Source organism: Sitophilus oryzae, unplaced genomic scaffold, assembly GCF_002938485.1.
Source record: "Sitophilus oryzae breed Bouriz unplaced genomic scaffold, Soryzae_2.0 scaffold_1789_pilon_pilon, whole genome shotgun sequence".
Taxonomy (NCBI): Eukaryota; Metazoa; Arthropoda; class Insecta; order Coleoptera; family Curculionidae; genus Sitophilus; species Sitophilus oryzae.
The window spans coordinates 866,416-887,587 of NW_022146489.1; the positions used below are offsets into that span (position 1 = coordinate 866,416).

General features: G+C 31.6%; 1 protein-coding gene across 1 annotated transcript in view; it reads right to left on the reverse strand.

The window, feature by feature from the left end:
* Window positions 1-12,550, reverse strand: part of LOC115882578 (chloride channel protein 2) — a 54,593-nt gene extending 42,043 nt beyond the window's left edge. Inside the window, exons 1-2 of the mRNA XM_030900769.1 lie at window positions 12,500-12,550; window positions 12,204-12,440 (exon numbers count right to left, since the gene is read on the reverse strand). Of these exons, the coding sequence (XP_030756629.1) occupies window positions 12,204-12,299 (96 nt within the window). The 5' untranslated portion in view covers window positions 12,300-12,440; window positions 12,500-12,550. The remainder of the gene's footprint in view (window positions 1-12,203; window positions 12,441-12,499) is intronic.
* Between the last annotated feature and the right edge of the window lie 8,622 nt (window positions 12,551-21,172).

Below are 21,172 nucleotides of genomic sequence, written 5' to 3' on the forward strand. Positions count from 1 at the left end.
GTTTTCATAAAAATACAAAATTTTCCATAGCAAAAAAGTTACAGCGATTTGTTCAAAATGCATATTTTTGAAAAACACCTCGTAACTCCGAAACGGTAACAGATATCGATATGCGGTTTTCACCATCATGTTTTTGACAAAAATTGAGCTCCAGACACCGATATAATTTTTTGTCTATCTCCTATAGAAAAGGGTGTTTCCATTTAAAAGCGTCAAATTTGACCAACCCTGTACAAAGAGGTTACAGCTATTTCCAAAATATGTCAATAAAATCAATTGAATATATGAATATATTAAGACAGATGTGTGAAAATAAGCCTACAAAAACCCAGCACAATGAGTTCGTGAACTTTTTTAACCAGACCAATTTAAGACAATTGAAAAATTACGTTTGGACATCCCTTTTAAGGCCTGTTTTTACGTTATTATTATACACGAAGAAAGTGCAGTTTATTTTTTATAAGAAATAATGTAACAGACAACCTCAGGTCACCAACCTCAGGTCTACAGGCCCTTTAAGCCCAGTTTACTTAAATATTAACTTTTTATACACAGGGTGTCAAAGTATTTTAACTGGCAGTATAGTTCGACCCCAGAAACACGCCCATGAGGTTTTTTTGCGAAAAAAATGTAAATTTTATGTTTTTCTTGACATTTTCCGGAAAATATTGAAAAACTTTTGAGTGCCGCTTGTTCAGTGTCCGGAAATTTGTTTATAGTGCTTCGAGAGTATACAATGTTGCCACCTCCTACGTTAACCACGTTCCGTATGTTTATAAGTTCACATTCTTAAATTTATACAAAAAAAAAAACTTCAACAATAATAAAATTAAACAAAAACAAACTTAATTTGCTTCACTGTAGATTTTTTAATCCTTGTAGATTACTATTATGTATGTAGTCCATGTCCAATGAAGAGACGGGCTATGAGCTAAGATTACTATTATGTATAGTGCAACGTCTCCTATACCGGGTGCGTCTCAAAAGTGGCTCACCCCCTATAACTTTTTTATTTTTTCAGTTAAAAAACGAGATTTGGTATGTTAGTATATTACATAAATTAGGACTGATTAACGTATTCAATTGTTTTCGGTCACTTCCTGTTTCACCGGAAACTGACTACAACTTTTGATTTTTAAATGGCACCCTCGGTATTTTTTTACTTTATTCGATAGAAAATAATACTCTGAATACACTGACATATCATATGTCAATTTTTGACATTATCGCATATGGTTTATTTGAAATTATAACTTAGGTTCTGTTACGGTAAATTTGACCTGAAATACCTCAAGTGTGTAGTATCAAATTATTCGTAAAAAAATGCTTTTTCCAAATATGCTAATGAGCCACCCTCGTTCCATTTGAAAAAATTGAGATATGATTAAAAACACGATTTGAGCATTTTCGAACTGGCCAGGACAAGACACTTAAAGCATTAGACGATCAAATCTATTTTACCAAGGCTCCCTTTGATTAAGGATTAGTGTTTTTAACATAGCCATGGCACTCTAGATTGAATTTTAAAATACGAGAATGTCAAAAGTTGACATATGATGTGTCATCTATTCAAAATGTCATTTTCTATCGAATAAAGCAAAAAATACTGAGGGTGCCATTTAAAAATCAAAAGTTGTAGTACTCTGGTGAAACAGGAAGTGACTAAAAACAATTGAATACAGTCAATCAATCCTAATTTTACGTCATATACTAACGTACCAAATCTCGTATTTTTATCTAGAAACTAAAAAAAAGTTATAGAGGTGAGCCAGTTTGAGACGCACCCGATATTTTAAATACCTTTTTTACAATTTAGTAAATTAAAATAATAAAACTAATTAATGAACAATTATAGTAGCTTTTCAACAGTTCAGAATCAGCGCCCTCTATTAGATATGTAAATAATCAACTTTTGACCTACATTTAAACAAATCAGTTGGTGGCATTTTTAGGTTATCCAACTCATTTGAGATTTTACTCAAAACTTTAAAAACTTCAAAGTAAACCTTTGACAAAACTAAAAAAGGAGGCAAATGTAAGATAAACTTGTTAAACTATATTATTCAAATAGAAATATCAATTATTTTGGTGTTTATTCACAAAAACAAGAGTGTGAGATGTGAAACAGAGGAGTTATTCTCAAAAAATAATCCTAAATAATTCAGATGGTATATGAATGTATTTAGTGCGAAATAAAAAAGTGTAGTGGCTGTCAAGAATCGCAGTGAAATGAAACGTTAAGTATAGAGTTGCGGTGTTTGGTTTGGTTTGGTAAAGTAATAAAACGACGCTCTATCTTAATTACATCGATCTGCTATCTATCGGAGTCCCGTTTTCTAATATTAGATAAGTTTTTTACTTTTAATATGAATGTTCCAGGTCGCTTTTAAATCATTCTAGTCGATGTGGCAACACTGGACATCGAACAAGCTGAGATTCTGGTAATTGCTTGGTATTTGCGGCTGATAATCGACTGCTCGGCGGCTCTCAAAATGTTGCCATTATTTTTTAAAATTTTCAAAGTTAAATAACTCGTTATTATCAGTTGATTTTAAAAATGGCAAAGAGAAAAAGATGCTTCTTTCTACCACCTCTTCTGTAAATACTTGTAACTTATTTCTGGGACACCTCTGTGCAGGTTATTTAAGAAATTCCTGACCACCCTATATTTTTTAGTATTCATTGGTATTCATCTTGTGTGTGTTTCTAACTATTTTGAATGAAATTTCTAAGATATAAATCTTGGAAATTTTGCAACTGTTTAAACCTTATTTAAATATGGACATATATTTACATTAATTTATTACGTAACGTAATATATTATCTCTGTTGTTTATTGGATGATAAAACAATAGTAAATTATTAATTTATATTCATAACCAAAGACGGAATTAAACAGACCGATATACATAATATGGGAGTGCTCCAAAAAAATTCATTCATGTCGAACAAAAAAGCAGTAAGTTTGCATATGGTATATCTCTGCCTTGCCTTCTAGCTTAGTAGACAGTTCTTGGTTTCACACACTGATTAATATGTATTAAGAATGATTTACATATAACATTCGGCTAGTAAGTTTCCATTATTTTTTTTAAATAAATCTTAAAAGACCTTTCTCAGATTTGTTGTGGTTCTCTCTCTGATCTTCTAGGTTACATTCCATCCAATCCTATTCTTTTTTTTCAAAAAAGTCTATAACTCTGAGACTGAACCCTATACATAGTTTTTTTTTTTGTCAATGGTTTATCATTGCCTTAGAGAACTGCCCATTTACTATGTTGATGTAAATATACTGGGTGTTGCATCGTCGGATCGAGACATGTGAAAATCCCATATAAATTTTTTAATGGGTCAATTATTGGCTTCCTCTTAATTATTTTAGAGAATAATTCCTATTTAGGTTTATTGAAGAGCACTAAAACCCACATTCAAAAGAATAACTTTAGATATTTTTGATTAGCTCGTTTACGAGTTATCGCTGATTTCTTTTTAAATATTTCTCATTTCTTATGGCCCTGTATTTACTTTGCTATATGAGCACCAGTCATAAAAAGATAACTGTCAAATGAAGCTGTCATTTGTAAAATTTACTTATTTAGTGCTTTATTATTATTGAAAACTCATTCCCACATCGGAAATCTTAAAGATGTATTTATAAATACAAATTAATATGAATTAAAGTAAAATAAAGTAATCAATTACAAGATTAATTATAGTAACATTACAATATTCAATAACTTATTAATTTAGGTACTATTAAATTGTTAGAATTTTAGGATTTAAGATGTTCAAATATTCCTCCATCGACTTCGGTTAGACAATGTAACCCAGGCGAAAATTACCTCTTCTTCTTACATTCGCTAGTTGGTAAACTGAAATTCTATTGCATTCGGCAGAAAACAGCATTTTTTGGACTTTGTCTAGATTTGGATATTTATTATCCTTTGTAACCTGTTTTTTTAAATGGCCCCAGAGAAAGAAATAATTTGGCGAAATATCAGGGAGACCTTTGCTGGCCAATTTTATCAGGCGATTTAGGCCAATAACGTTTTCGTTAAAACTATTTGTTCAAATATTCCCTGAACAGCCAGGGTGTACCATGCCGGCAGCCATCCATTTGGTACCAAAATTCCTGATTTTCCCTTTAGCGGCATCATAAAGCAGGTAAAATATGATTTTCGAGTAGTTCCAAATAATTATTCTGGCATTTAAATTTCAAGCGTAAGAAATAATGGCCCGATAATATTTGAAAGTCCGGAATATCCCTGCCCAAACATTTACTTTCTGTGGATATTGCGTCCTTGTTTCGGACAAACCTGTGTTGGCTTTCTTTATTCCAATATCGATAATTTTGAACATTTAATCATTATTATTTAGGTAAACGCATTCGTCAGTGAAACATATGTTTTAAAAAATTCCCTATCCGTGTTTGCTCTTTCCATCATATCAAAACAAAACGCCTGCTGCCGTATTTCGTCCCCATCTAGTGGCTCTTGGTGCTTTTCATATTTGAAGGAACAGTATTTATGTTGTTTCAAAATTCGAAACGCTGTAGTGTGATCTATTCCTATTTCATCCTCAGATTTCCTTGTGCTGATCTTTCCATCGTTCTCTTCCACGCACAATAAAACTCTCCTCAAGTCGGTATCATTTCTTGCATCTTCTTTGTTCCTGCCTTGCTTCACATCTGCAGTTATTTATTGGGGTACTTTTTGGTCTCAAATCTCTGATATCTTGCGATTGTAGATTTTCTCCAGGTATCGGTCTATTCGATACAGAGCAGCAAACATGTCCGACACTTTTTTATAACTATTTCCTTTCGATACGCCCATTTAAATCGTCAATACTTTTTCTTCCGGTAGTGTAATTCATGGCCATTATTTTCGATGGTGGTATGCGTTTTAATACAATAATAATAAAGCACTAAATCTTTGAAAATAGATAAATTTCTGAAATGACAACTTCATTTGACAGTTATCTTTTACCTTGACTGGTGCTCATAAGCAGCCTACAGGGCCATAAGAAATGAGATGAGAAATATTTAAAAGAAATCGGCGATAACTCGTAAACGGCTAATCAAAAATATCTAAAGTTATTCTTTTAATGTGGGTTTTAGTGCCTCTCTCTCAATAAACCTAAATAGAATTATTCTCAAAATAATTAGGGAAGCTTAAAATTGACCCCATTAAAATTTACATGGGATTTCCTATGTCCCGCTCGACGATGCAACACCCGGTATACCTATTTGCTATTGAAAGAGAATTCTGGATGTTTTAACCATTCACAGTTTATTTAGAAATTGTAAACAGCTGTGAATTACCACTGTGATACCATTGTGACAATCTTACAGGTAGTGTTTTCCATCTCTAGTCTTTATGTAATTTCTTAATTCTATATGCTTATATTTTTACCTTGAACATGGTAAATATATTTGGTTTGGTTTGGTTTTTTGTTTTGCTATTGATATAAGTAAATATTTTAAGAAAACCCGTGTTATTAACAAAGCAAAATGTATACTCCATTATATTAATTTGAACTGTTGCCAAATTGGCGTTTTCTGTGACACTTAAATGATGGCTGTTATTAATTTGACTATTGTTAGAATAGTTTAGATGTCTTATAATATTAACTATGAATAACTTGTGTGGAAATACCATCATAAATATGGCACTTTATCATAACAAATGTTTAAAATTTAGTATATACATAGGACATCATAATAATTCAATTGATTCGACGCCGTTTTTTTTTCGATGGTACGGTATTTAGACTTACATTAAACTCAAAAAAGTTTGGCGTTCTTGGGTGCCATTCTTCAAAAATAACCATGTTGAAAAAACACTATTTGTTATCGACGCCTATGATCCTTATGATAGGCAGTCATTTTCACGCCGTGCCTGCACCCCGTGTCCGCTGATGTTTGCGACTAGCGGAGTAGTAGGCTTTGGAAACAGTTGAATGTGAGAGATTGTTGATTTCGGCCGGAAGAAGACATTGTTTGTCAAGCTAGTTAGAATTATATTTTAAATATCAATTTCTGTTAAATATATTAATCTTTCGATTACACTTGTGAAGTGGCGATGAGTTTAATCCAGTTGCTCTTAGTCGTAACGGCGTATTTCTGACTTACTGACGACTATTGACTTGACTTTGACCTTTGACCATATTGTTTCGTAAATGTGTCGAGTTTCGAGGGATCGATCCGGTGATCGATCGTCTCAGATACGGGTACCCGTAGGCGTCGGATTTCGGATACCGTCGTCAGATCGGCGAAGCGCGAAAGAAACCGGAGGGATCATTCTGCTAGCGCTCTAGTGCTCGAAAATATTAGCGGAAAAATGCAATGCTGGAAAGAAGCGTCATATCACCCCTACAAGATACAGACTCCGGAAGATAACAGGAAAAGGTAGTGAGCCAACACATTATCTGAACAAATCTCTCCTGAAAGATATTTTAAAAAATGGCTAGAAAAAAAAATCGAGATAAATACTAAGGTAATTACAAGATAAATTCTAATGTAGTATTTTTATACAGTAAAAATTGTTGCCATGGAGGCAGATTTGAGTTTAAAGCAATTGTTCGGATTTTTCGATTTCGGATTTCGGTGATATGAATCGCCTCGTGGTTCAAGAGGTCTCAAAGAGAGGGCTCTCTACCGTAGTTTGCCGATAAGGGTCGATTTCATTATGAAAGAAGATGGCTGCGAACCTCAGCACAAACAGGCAGTTTTTAACGTAAAAGTAAAATTTTATTGTTAAAAATTAATAGTTAAATAAATATCTATCTATGGTCCTCTTTGAGGAATAAAATTTCTAGAGTTATGTGTTATTTAGTATATTAGTTATGTTGAATATGTGTTATTTTTATTCTCATTAAACTTTGATCAAGCCGAAACGTGGAACAGTGGTTTTCAAACATGATTTTTTATTTTTTTGTGTGTTGAAATATTTTGTTGAGCTTTTTAATTAAAAATTTAAAACAAAGTCGAAACAGTAATTTAATAATTTCATTGTTTATTATGTAATAAAATATATCAAGAATATACAGGTATATTCAAGACATTTTATGTGGAAAGGTAAAAGTCTTCAAAAGTTTTTCAGTTTTTCAGAAGTACCTTACTATCGATTGTTTCATAAATATATAATTTATATTTTTCTTATATACATTTTTAATTATACCCCATTTTACTTATTACTTATTTTATTACTTTAAGTTTAGTTATAGATGTTATTAATATTTCAGCTATATTTTTAATTTACTGAAACTTTCAACTTTAGGTAGTCTAGTATCGCTATATCAGAAATATACTAGGTGTTACATGAATGTACTTGGTAATTATCTTTAGTGATTAGAAATACAAGAGAGAAATAGTAGATGTGTAAAATTTAAAGTTGGATATTTATGAAATCAAACGTTTATTAAGGCATATCTAATATTAATTTTTTATAGACACCTCATAATCCTCCTAGTATGCATTTTCGATCTAATATTTGAAAATTAATTTTAAGATGCTGTTTTTAACGTAGTCTTTAAAAAAGTTATTTTGTTTTGTACCTATTTAGGTATGTAGTTGAATAAATACATGGTTGTAGAAAAGTTAAGTAGGTTCCGAAATTCAGGTTTTGCAAATTCACTTGAGAATTATATCAAAAATTCACATAATTTATAAGTATTACATTAGTTTTTCAATTATTATAATATAATTTTAACCACCTCATTATATTTCAGAGTTTTTCACTTTAATTCAGGTATTTCACTAGTATAACAAGAAATTTATTCTTCGTATACGCCATATTTAATAGCAAGTAACCCTTCGAGTAGTGTTGTAATATATTGACACATTGTGAGTGTTAAAATAGTTGTGTAAAATTGTTAGAAGATGAGAACGATGCGTTTATTAAAGTAGGTATGCAGGGCTACTTTTTAATAAAAGTGTAATTTCTTGTAATTAGAAATAAATGTAAATGTCCAGATGGGTAAAATTCTAGGCGCCAGAGTACTATTATATAGTAGATTTCACAACACGCTGTATATAGATATTTTGAAAACAAACTACTAAAGCACGACATAAAATAAATATTGTCGGAAATACTATATTCTTTCGGCAATAGAAATATTAGCAACATTATATTAGGTCTGTTCACACAGTAAGCCTAAATATAATACCAAAAAAAAAAAACATTAAACACTAAAACGTAAATTTACGTATTTTTCAGCATTAAAAGTAGGTAAAAACATGTTTAAATGTTGTTAACAAAAATGTATAATGTAATATACAACTAGCAAATCCGATTATCTTATATAAAATGCATACACTTTTCATATTATGCGTAAACAAAAATAAGTAAGACGGTACTATATTATATTAATTCAAAATACATAAACTAAGCTACCTAGGTATGTACTTAAATCTTTATGCGACGTTAATATATGAGTTTTACAACCCCGAATAAAGTAATCATTTAGGGATACCCTTTCACCTAAAAAAACGAATACTTTCAATATAAATTAGCCATATCTCACTACCTGAATACTGTTTGACATCCACGTGGAATGGGACAAGTAGAGAGGCATAATCTCTAGTATGTGTAACGACTTGCATGACGATATCTAGGTTGAAAATGTTTCAAACATTCAGTATGGATTGCGTAGGAACTAAGCACTAGTAGCAAAATGAGCGTATCTGGACAAGTTGAGTTTATCCCTCCGGGCGTAAATGATAAAGTGGGCGTTAGCGATTTTCGGCGTAAATTAGTAGCGAATTATGCGAAATATCAAGCGGAATAAAAGAAAAATTGGATGCGTAGCGAACTATATTCAGCGTTAGATCTGCTAAGGATCACTTCGACACACCCCATAGGACCCAATCAATCTCCAAGGTAGACATGTTCATTTGAATTTCTAAGCAGCTGAGGATTGGATGATATGAAGTTAGAAACATCCTAGAATGGCATGCAAGGCCCGCAGAACAAGTGCTGTGGTATAGCTAGGTTTGGCAAGCTATGGATTTGGTTATGGTAGATTCAAACGTGTATTAGGATTGGAAAAAGGAGTAGGGTTAGTTCTACCTGGTACACTTTTTTCAAGGTATACTGTTAGTATGATAGCTGGAAAAGGCGTGTGATGGTTGCTAAGGTATGAGTTTACCACCTGGACGCTGGTGTGAGTAGGGCGGACAAGACTTCTGCGAATAGGGATGAGTCCCGGTATTCGGTCTGGTTAGTTCGACCCGGATTGCTCTCTTTTCCAGTGGCTGGTATAGGTATGTGGGGCCCATAGTTAGATTTCTAATTTACAATTTAGATTTAAGATTTTGTGAGTTGAGATTTAACTTTATTTTGTTGCACGCAAGCTGCAGATTACGTAACACCAATATATAATAAGTAATTCGTTTATTTTACCTTTAAAATTGTCTTTGTCCCTGAATAATTTATTTGTCCATCATGAGTTTTTGAGTATTGTTTCTGAGTGAGTTACGATATTTTATTTTTATTTATTTAAGTAGCAAATAAGACGTAGCTCCAGTATGAGCAGTAAACAATCTAACATAATATTTTTTATTTCAGCATTTAAAAATGTCCTTTAAACGATTCTGATAATGTTTCTCCTTTTAGTGTGTTGAAATAATGGTAACAATTAGCTGATAAGGTTTAGTCAATTGGTTTTGTATCAATTGTCTAGTATCAGCAGCAAACAATCTAACATATATTTTATTTCAGCTTTTAAAAATGTCCTTTAAATGATTCTGATTATGTTTCTCCTTTTAGTGTGTTGTAATAATGGTAACAATTAGCTGATAAGGTTTTGTCAGTTGGTTTTGTATCAATTGTCTAGTATCAGCAGCAAACAATCTAACATAATATATTTTTATTTCAGCATTTAAAAATGTCCTTTAAACGATTCTGATTATTTTTTTGTCCTTTTAGTGTTACAACAATGGTAGCAATTAGCTGATAAAGATATGGCTCAGCAGCAAAAAACTAATAAATATTTTATTTCAGCATTTAAAAATGTTACTTGGGCAAGGTTCTTTGATTATTTAGTGTCCTTTTAGTGTGATTCAGAGGAGTGAGGACACTCAAAAGTCAGGAATGGCCGAATGTTATCGACGCCTATGATCCTTATGATAGGCAGTCATTTTCACGCCGTGCCTGCACCCCGTGTCCGCTGATGTTTGCGACTAGCGGAGTAGTAGGCTTTGGAAACAGTTGAATGTGAGAGATTGTTGATTTCGGCCGGAAGAAGACATTGTTTGTCAAGCTAGTTAGAATTATATTTTAAATATCAATTTCTGTTAAATATATTAATCTTTCGATTACATATTTATCACTTGTATGAAATTACGGAACATCTGAGGCTAATTTGGAGGCACAAATTACACTAAAAAATGTGTAGTCTACTATTTTGCGTGGTTGTATTTTCTTATCAAAGTATTTTTTATCGGGGGGATTGAATTATGAGCTTAAGTAATCGATTTTATTTGAAAAATGTTAGCGACTTTAAATTTTGATGAATACCTTACAGGTGTCTGAGTCAAAATATTTAATGTGTACTACATGAATTTCTTAAACGATTAATCAAATTCTTTAAAAGTTTCCGAGTAAAACTTATAAATTTCTGTCATAATATATACTTCTCAAATATAAATAAAATAAAAATGCCACAATAAAGATCTATATTTTGTAAGTCTCAGTAAAACTCGATAAAGGCTGGGCCGATGTGGCTAATTTTGGTTTTTAAATATTTGTAGAAGGAAGATATAAGTGGTGAAAAAATATCAAGAAATTGCAAAGAAAAGAAGAAAATATGAAGAAATTTCAAGAAAGTTACTTATTTAAAAATATAAAGACTACATTTTTAATATTTAATTACAAATGTAGCCAATATACAAAGAAGCTAAGGCGAACTATAATGATATACATGGTGAGTTTCCTACGATGTTCTCTATGGGTATCTTGGAAAGTACTGGAGATAGAGAGTCGGTTAAATGGTGAAAGAATTGCAGTTTTGTGGGGTCATAAATATGCGCCCTAATAAAAATTGTCCCTAATTCCATTAAAATCTATTATCTAATCTATTATAGCCAGCACGGATCTATAAGATCTGAACGATGAGCCGTAAAAAAGAATCATGAGAATTCAATCGGATCACAATGCGATCGTTCGTTTCTACGGTGCGGCGCTGGCGGTGATATAGGCATAAATACAGGTACCAATATTTAGAATTAAACAAAAGCCCTAAATTAACATCATGGGCATAAAATGCAAACGATAAGAAAGTTATTTACAAGAAAAAAACTTATTTATACTGTGCTTAGTACGGGAGTATCTGTAATTTAATTTTCACGTTAATATTTTTGTTAAAATAATAATACCGACTATTAAATGTCGGACTCAAAAGACGAAATCGTGTTTTTGTGCAACTCCAAAAAATATTGTTGGCCTCTGCTCAATGTGATAAAAAACGGCGTCAGCGATGGTTATAAAATGAAGTTCGCTGTCATTTTATATGTAAAATTATATGGGGAATATCATCCATGTTCATTTCCAAGCCAACTGAACGCCATTTTTTTTCAATCATGCGGTATTATATACTATTTATTATGATTATTAAATCTGAATTAAAATATGGCTCTAAAAATATCAAATAGGTTTTAAGAAGTCTTTAATACATAGTATATATAAATTGGATTGATAATTTAATGTTATTGGTAAAATAATCAATCCAGAAAGAACTGTATATTCCTTTTTCTGGTCCCTTAGGTAATTGTCCTACCAAATTATCGCCGGTAGTCTTAGTTACGATCTTGTTTTTATGAAACGTAAATTGTGCATACGGTTCGTTCAAATGAACGAATCATAGGAGTCGATTCAATATGAGAAATTGAATCGTGTGATTCGATTCACTAAAAAGAATCGTAATGCCCATCACGACTACACCATATTTGGAAATGGTTGAATAAGCTGAAAATCATGATGATGATGAATTACAAATGTATAGTTTTCAGAATGTTCGCCATACTTCTAGTACATGACGGTATTACTTGCCAAATTTCATAATTCTATGTCAACGGAAAATACCCTATAAATTTTCATTCCCTTGAGTGTCGAAATATATGTTTTTTGTGGCACAAACGGCCGTATCTTTTTTTACGTTACTAAAAAACTTTACGTTAACTAAAAATAAATATTAAAAGCACTTACCAAGGTATTTTGGTATCCCAGGCCATATTTTTCGTTATTTTTGCCATCATCCCATACGTGTATACCATCCACATCGTTCATAGCTTTTCTATCCATCCAACAGATTTTATATTGTTATTCTAATTTGAAAAATTGTTCTTAGTCAAACTGATGTAGAAATATATAACATAAATCACTTCCACACTTTCCGCACTTTTTTCTATTAGTTTCCTCAAAAAAATCCGGTATTTTGGGTATCTGAAAAGAAGAAATGAAATACTTATTAAAAAATATATAATTATATTTTTAAAACCTACTCAGATAAATTCTTATGCGATTGTTGGTCATGACAAAATGATAATAACCTCTCATAAATTTTAAGAGCATATATTCTGAACAGATCTGTTAATATTTGCAAATGTGTGTTCAATGTGTACATAAATTATTATCTAGAATCATAAAAGGTGATAATAACACAGGCTAAGTCTTTGTACAACGCGTAATTCGTTGTTTTATCGCACTTAAAAAAAGGCAAATTATATTAACCCCGAACTTAAAGAAAATATACTGGAAAAAATCCCAAAAAATATTCAATAAATAAATACAGAAATGTTTAAAACTTTTCTATGTTTAAAACTTTCTAGTTCTAGTAGGTTTTTTAGTTTTTTAACTTTCTTTATATTATGTATATAACCGTTAAAAAATATTAAGAAGGGTCTGAAATAGCTCAAACTTTTCCAGAAAAACAACTGGACTGTTAATTGTTCGAAAAAACCATAAAGACTATTTCAGCAGGACGATTTTCGCAAAACCTAAGATTTGTCAGCAGTCATGGGACACAGGGCAGAGTAGATTTTAGCAGTGGCGGACTAGGGGGGGGGGGAGGGGCGGTCCGCCCCGGGCCCCGTCTTTTAGGGGGCCTCCGAATCTTAATAAGTAATTTTTTATTCAACTTACAAACAAGGCCAATATGTGTCCAGTAGTTATGAAGCAGTATGTAGGTGCAAACCATACGTATACGCAAACTATAAACAGTATAAATGGAAGCAGATATTTATTTAATTATCAATTATCAGGCCCCAGTAATTGTCAATGGCATTTTCTATTTAGGAATTAAATCAAGGGGTAATTTTCTTTGTTTAAAATATCGAATAATTATTATTTTTTTATATATTTTGAGACTGAATTTATTTATTTTAGCTTTTAAGTTATTTTTCAATGGTTTCATTATTTATTTTTACTGAATAAACATTTTAAATTACAACCAACGCACAGTATAACTTGTATTCTAGCTTCTTTACCGATGATGGGCAGTGCCGTCTTTAGTATAACGGGGGCCACGGGGTCTGAAACAGCGAAGGGGCCCCTCGGATCTTGGAGGACTTACAAAATCGCGAAATTTTGTCGCAGTATTTTCCTGGAACGGTCGCGAAAGTAACGCGGCTCATTTGTGGAACCGGTATTTCCATCACTTTGTCATCATAAGTTGCCATTAAATACACGCGAACATTCGCTCGGAGATTTCCCGATCTAATACTGCATGGACCATGAATGGTAGTATATGGCTCGTTAGCAAAATTATGTTCAATAATTTAATACCTCTAATTTATTACAGTTAGGGTTGGAACCTTTGGTGTTACAAGAGCAAAATAAAACACTAATTCACCACAATACACCAAAACACTTTAGTTTTGCACTTGCTTGTTTTATTATATCAAATTGCATTCGTTTTTCGATTTAAAAATATTATTATAAGTTTTAAAAAATTGATGTTAACGTTTTTGAGGCCCTTTTAGAACTGGGGCCCTTAATACTCCGGGGGCCAGGGCCCATCAGGTTCCTACGTCAAGACGGCACTGCTGATGAGTAGGTAACATATTTAAATCTATATCGATTTTTATTATAATTATTACAGTATACAGGGTGTCCCAGGCTGAGCGTGCATTAGAAGTTTCTAGAGAACCGCAATATCTAGATCGAAGGGTTTTTGCACATCATTGTTTTACAACAAGATCTATCGATTAAAAATATTTTCAATATGGCGGCACTTCCGGAAGTATCGGAAGTTGACAGCAACTTTCTTATTTTAAATGGGTGCCCCCATTTTTTATTATATACCTACTTAAATTCTCTGTAAAATTCTATGAATATTGATGTTAAACATTGTTAGAGAAAAATATTTTAAATTTTTGGACGAAAAAAACTACCTGTGAAAATTAAGTTAAATTTAGTGATTATCACAGCCACTGTGACATAAAGAAAAGACGTGGCTATCTAATTGAAAAATTAAATTGTTCAAATGTCATATAATAATGGCTGTAGCTGTCATGTAATTGAGCGATTAAAAAATTATCATAAATAATTTTTTTCAAATGGAAACCCACTTTTTTATTTCACTAGTGAAAAGGTTTTTCAATTCGTTACGTTTTAACTATACATATTCCTATACCTAAAATAAATCGTTTTAAAGTTATTTAAGATTTAGTTTGAAAACGTATATTTTTCTTGATTTTATCTAGCTTTCTTTGACATTAAGTGTCAAACAGTCAGACAATTTATTTCCATCTGTCAGAAAACGAATTATTTGAATTTCCTATATTATAAATACTGCTGCTTTTCTGCGTTTCTCAAAAACGGTTAACGTTAAGTATACAGTGTTTAATATCAAAATTCATAAAATTTTACTGAGAACTTAAGTATGTAATAAAAAATGGGGGCACCCATTTAAAATAAGAAAGTTGCTGTCAACTTGCGGTACTTCCGGAAGTGCCGCCATATTGAAAATATTTTTAATCGATAGATCTCATTGTGAAACAATGATGTGCAAAAAATCTCGGATATAGATATTGTAGTTCTCTAGAAACTTCTAATGCAGGCTCAGCCTGGGACAACCTGTATAAATACTTGAATTTTGTCAACCATTATACATACGTCATTAATTTTTTACAAATTGCGCATTAGAAGTATATCATTATCTAAACAGACCGGGGGCCACATTTAGCTTCGCCGCCTCGGGCCCCCGACAGGTTTAGTCCGCCACTGGATTTTAGCAACGCAAAAATTACGATGAAAGAACCGATAGCATCTCAAGAAAAAATAAGAGAGGTTATCACTTCTTTGATTTTATTAAACATAACATAAGTAAAAATTAAAAACAATCTAAAAATAATCATATTTTTTGGTTTTACCTCGTTTTTTTTTCAAAATTTGACTTCATATAATGTCATTTTAATTTTAACAGAACGTCAAAGGTTTATAATAGACGTATCAGCCTTTGGTATCAGCTAAAAACTAAAGTGTTTTTAAAAAATATTTGTATTTAGATATTTTAATTAGTTTTCTTTCTTTGTTCTTTGTGTTGTTAATTAATTTTTTTTTTATTATTTTAAATACTCTGTCAAGTTTATTCAGAACATCGCAATTAGTGGAATAAATTAGTGGTTTCAGTTAGCGTAGAAGTTTGTTCCTGTAATTTCAAGCATTCATAACGTCAAAATTAGTGGTAGACATTTTCAATTAGTAGAGAAAGTTATCAAACTTTTAACTTTTCCACTAATTATACATCAAAATTTGCGGGGAATGTCATTTTGACCTTTGATTATCATCCGTCAAGGAAAATTGTGGTTAGAAATCAAAAGTTTTTTGTTTTATAAGCTAAATATTTGGCTTTCTCTATGGATACAACTGACTACAACAAACTGTTGCTAGGAAATTCTATTAATTTTAATTGTGTTTTTTAGACATTGTGAATGATCGTAAACTAAAAAGTATAAAGTGTAATTGAAACCACTAATTTATTCCTCTAATTGGGAGGTTCTGAATGAAGCTTTAGAGACAATAATTATTAGAAAGAATCTATGAATGACTTTAAATTGCACATTAAAATAAAAATAAAATGCCATTGTATTGTAAATAATAATCTATAATTAATCCAACACAATACCCTAAAAATTGCGTATAGTTACCAGTCCTAACGTATTTTACAACTTGATATTAAGATATTAATTTTATATAGTTCATAAAAGTAAATCTTTTACTTAATCCTATTTACCCAGGGTAATGACGTAAGACCACGACAGTACTCAAATCTTTTAATCTTATCAATTTAAGACCACAAATCGATGGATTTAGTTTATTAGGTTATCAACCAGAATGAAACTTTAAGGAGCGCCATTAAAATATTAAAAATTTTTTGAAAAATGTTTATGAAGATATAGGACTGTAATAAACAGATAACTTGAGTGCCTTATACTCAAGAAAGGGCTTTTTTAAGTTATCCAGTACTGAAAAAGCTGAAATATGAGTCTCAAAGTTGTTACTTGGATATTAGTTCAGTCATTGGGAATTTCTTGATTGAAAAAGTCCGGTTTTGCAACTTTGCAGGTTATAGGTTTTGGGGTCCCTAAACTAAAATCTATAAAATGCACCTTTCTGGACTTGCCGCCGGCGCCAAAATCGGTATTTTGTGAATATCTCGAAAACTATGCGGTTTTCGCGAAAATCTTAAGAGAGCAAAATAAAAGAGAATGAAATTTCCTATAAAAAACGTTTTATGAAAATTTTCGCTAAAGTCAACCGTTTAGGCACAAAATCCCTAGAAATTTTACAATTTTGCGTAAAATATGATATATTATGTATAGTCGATTTTCCGAAATCAAACGTCGATTAGGGTTCACTAAAACTAGTTTTAGTTTAGTTTCTTCAATTTTGTCATAAAACAGTGGCGTATAATGAATTTGGTCATTAATTTATAAATAATTATGATTTTAATTATTGAAAATGTGTCCTTGTTTTCACACCACCCAAGAGATAAAGTATATGACGCGTTTATTTTAACGTGGTCTCCCCGGAGGCCTACTCCACTAGATAAATTAAAAACTTTAACTTATCTGCACAAGCCCGACGGATCTGGCTTATTGATGTCAAAGTCGATCGTGTCTGCTGTGCTGGGCTCATTAGGGTGGTCTCTCAATACGTCCAACTCTTCATCTTCAGCCGCCAGAGGGATATCTACAGGCAAGTCCAACTCCTCTTCATCGCATTCGTCGAGTGACACTTCAGTCACGTTGTCACAGGATTTCCCATTGCAGTATGCACATATCATTGAACATTTTAATCCTGCTTTTCCGCATCCGCAGGCTTTCCATAGTTATTTGTTTTGCATTTACAGGATAAAAATGCCAACAGGGATTTTGGAGCTGGATCTTTCAACGTTGTGACTGGAGTAATGCCTGTTTTTGTTTTCTTCCAACCCCATTCTTCGGCATCTTTGGTACAACCAGACCAATGCTGATCCTGGTGGTAAATTCGCAATGAATGCTGTCCAGCACGAGAATGAATTATTAAAAAATCTTAGTGGCAAGAGAATTTATTTTAGCGTAAAAGAAAATATTTTGCCTGAAGAAAAACTCTCTTAACTCAAGAAAACTTGTTCTCTTGAAAAATTCGAAAATTTCTCTTGAATCTATTTTCATTCAACCAAGTGCAAGTTACTTTGTTTTAAGATAATAACAAAAATACGCTAGGAAGTACTTTATTCAAGAAACATGGGCATTTTTCCAATAGCTAAATACTCTTTTGATGAAAAATAATAACGACACGCCAAGACGATGACAAAGGACGGTATATACAATCAGTCAGCAGTCCGATTAGTCTCACGTCGCATTTCATAGGTCGCACATCATAGTACGCACGGGTTTTGTTGCTTGGAATTTTCCACTTGGAATTTTGCATAATTTGTTATTTAAATGCATTTCGTATAATTAGTGATCGTTATTAACATTTTATGATGGACAAATTTTAGGATATATGGATTTTTTAAAGGAGTTTCTGAAAAAATGGAAATTGGAGCATTTATTTGCTATAATTGTAGGTAAGAGACATTTACCTAATGCACCTGTTTAGATAATACATGCGTGACTATAAATAGAATAAGAATATAGGTATCGATTCTTTTATGCAAATAATTACAAAAATTTTAGAATTTCAAGTCGTCGTATTAAAAAATTCAAAATGTGACCAAAGCTTATAATTTTAATAATTTGTTTGCTTTACTTTGATTAATCGTGATGTAACATTTTTTTGTAACTTGTAGAGAGATGAACCACCCCAAAAAAATACCAAGGAATGAAGAAGCAGAAATAACTATCTACTATCGAGGAAAATAATATCACTTTACTTACTAGACTAGGAAAACCTAAATTTATCAGAAAATAATATACCTCGTAATATGCCTGTATATGATGTATAGACTTCTCTTAGATCAAAATAAATTTTAGTTGAGTCAATGATATTCGCTATTGTTTTAAGAAAAGTGTCTCTTTAATCAAGAAATGTCCCTTTTCAATCAACAATTTTTGGATGAATCAAAGAGACTATTGTTCTTGTAGCAAGAACTTCTTTACATATTAATTTTGGGTCAAGAGTGAAATACTTTGGACAGATAGATTCTTCTATTCTCTAAAGTAATTTTTTAAAGCTTATGAAAAGATAGTTAATGCTTTGGGTAAAGAAACGTCGTTCTTGGCCCTATTGAAAAGTGCCAATCTTTTGGGTCAAAGTCATATTCATTTCGACTGAGAGATCCTTTTTTTCAGTGTTGGACTCGCATAGCGCATAGCCAACAATGGACATCAATGGGTCCAATCACAGAGAGATTATCTAAATATGTTAGTGAGCCTACACCATATTTGGAAATGGTTGAATAAGTTGAAAATGAAGATGATGATACAGAAAATCAACTAATTAAGCTATAATTAAATTTGTTAATAGATAAAATATATAGATACACTATATTTTTTGTAATTTCTACGGATCTTTTTTGGGGAATTTTAACAGTGACATAGGTCACGACTTTTAGAAATTTATATTACGTATAAATATTTAATATATCTATTTCTAAATGACGTAGAAATCATAAGATCTAAAATCCTTATAATCTTACAACTTAAAAAGAATTTAAAGAAGATTATCACTCACATTCATTAGATTTTTAAGTTTTGTTTTTGTATATAAAGTATATACTAGGTTTCCAGAAATTTTTGAAGATATAATATGAAAATATAAACAAAAATAATATATTGGATTTATTTTTTTCTCTGCTATAACAAAAAGAATAGAAGAATTTTAATTTAATCAGAATATAGAGTGTGTCAATTTTAAAACTTCCCACCCTTAATATCTTTTTTGCAGTTAAAAATATGAAAAATTGGAAAGACACCTCAATTTTATTTGTAAGGGGGACGCTTTAAATTAATATTTTTAGCCTTTTTCTTTTAACCCCCTAAGAGGGGCAGATGTCACACTTACAATTTTAAATGGGAATGGAGGTCAAGTGGCACATCGTTTTAAAGGACGTTTAATTCTCTTTTCAGTGGTATCCTACTTTATTGCTTTTTATCCAGAGGTTTCCGAATAATCGCGTTTCAAAGTTACAGAAACAATTAAACCTGCCTGCATTGAGACTTTGGTTTTCAGGTTAGTGTTTACACAAAAGTTATTGCAATAGATCTCCTGTAGTACACTGAAAAAAAGGATCTCTCAGTCGAAATGAATATGACTTTGACCTAAAAGATTGGCGCTTTTCAATAGGGCCAAGAACGACGTTTCTTTGCCCAAAGCACATTAACTATCTTTTCATAAGTTTTAAAAAATTACTTTAGAGAATAGAAGAATCTATCTGTCCAAAGTATTTCACTCTGACCCAAATGAATATGCAAAGAAGTTCTTGCTACAAGAACAATAGTCTCTTTGATTCATGCAAAATTTTGATTGAAAAGGGACCCCCATTTCTTGATTAAAGAGACACTTTCCTTAAACCAATAACGAATACTATTGACTCAACTAAAATTTATTTTGATCTAAGAGAAGTCTATACATCATATACAGGCATATTACGAGGTATATTATTTTCTGATAACTTTAGGTTTTCCTGGTCTGTAATAAGTAAAGTGATATTATTTTCCTCATAGTAGTTATTTCTGCTTCTTCACTACTTGGTATTTTTTGGGGTGGTTCATCACTCTACAAATTACAAAAAATGTTACATCACGATTGATAAAAGTAAAGCAAATAAATTATTAAAATTATAAGCTTTGGTCACATTTTGAATTTTTTAATACGACGACTTGAAATTTTTATAATTATTTGCATAAAAAAATCGATAACTATATTCTTATTCTTCCATTTCTTATTCTATAGTCATGCATGCATTATCTAAACAGGTGCATTAGGTAAATGTCTCTTACCTTCAAATATAGCAAATAAATGTTCTAATTTCCATTTTTTCAGAAACTCCTTTAAATAATCCATATATCCTAAAATTTGTTCATAAAAAATGGCAAATGCATGTTAGTAACGATCACTAATTTGCTATACGATATGCGTTTAAAAAGAAAATTATCCAAAATTCCAAGTGGAAAATTCCAAGCAACAAAACCCGTGCATACTAACAAAACCCGTGCATACTATGATGTGCGACCTATGAAATGCGACGTACGACTGATCGGACTGCCGACTGATTGTATCTACCGTCCTTCGTCATCGTCTTTGCGTGTCGTTATTATTTTTCATCAAAAGAGTATTTAGCAATTGGAAAAATGGCCATGTTTCTTGAATGAAGTACTTCCTAGCGTATTTTTGTTATTATCTTAAAACAAAGTAACTTGCACTTAGTTGAATGAAAATAGATTCAAGAGAAATTTTCGACTTTTTCAAGAGAACCAGTTTTCTTGAGTTAAGAGAGGTTTTCTTCAGGCAAAATATTTTTTTTTGCGCTAAAATAAATTCTCTTACCACTATTTTTTTTTCAAGAACTTTGACGACTTTAGTTCAAGTCTATCTTTTTTATCAGTGTACAAATGATTAGAAGATTAGGTTACACCACTTACGCCCTATCTTATAAGTTGTTCAAAATGTTGTCCTTTTTCCTGTAAACAGTAATAAAGTCTGTTTTCAAACATCTCCCTAACATTCCTAAAACTTCACCGGGA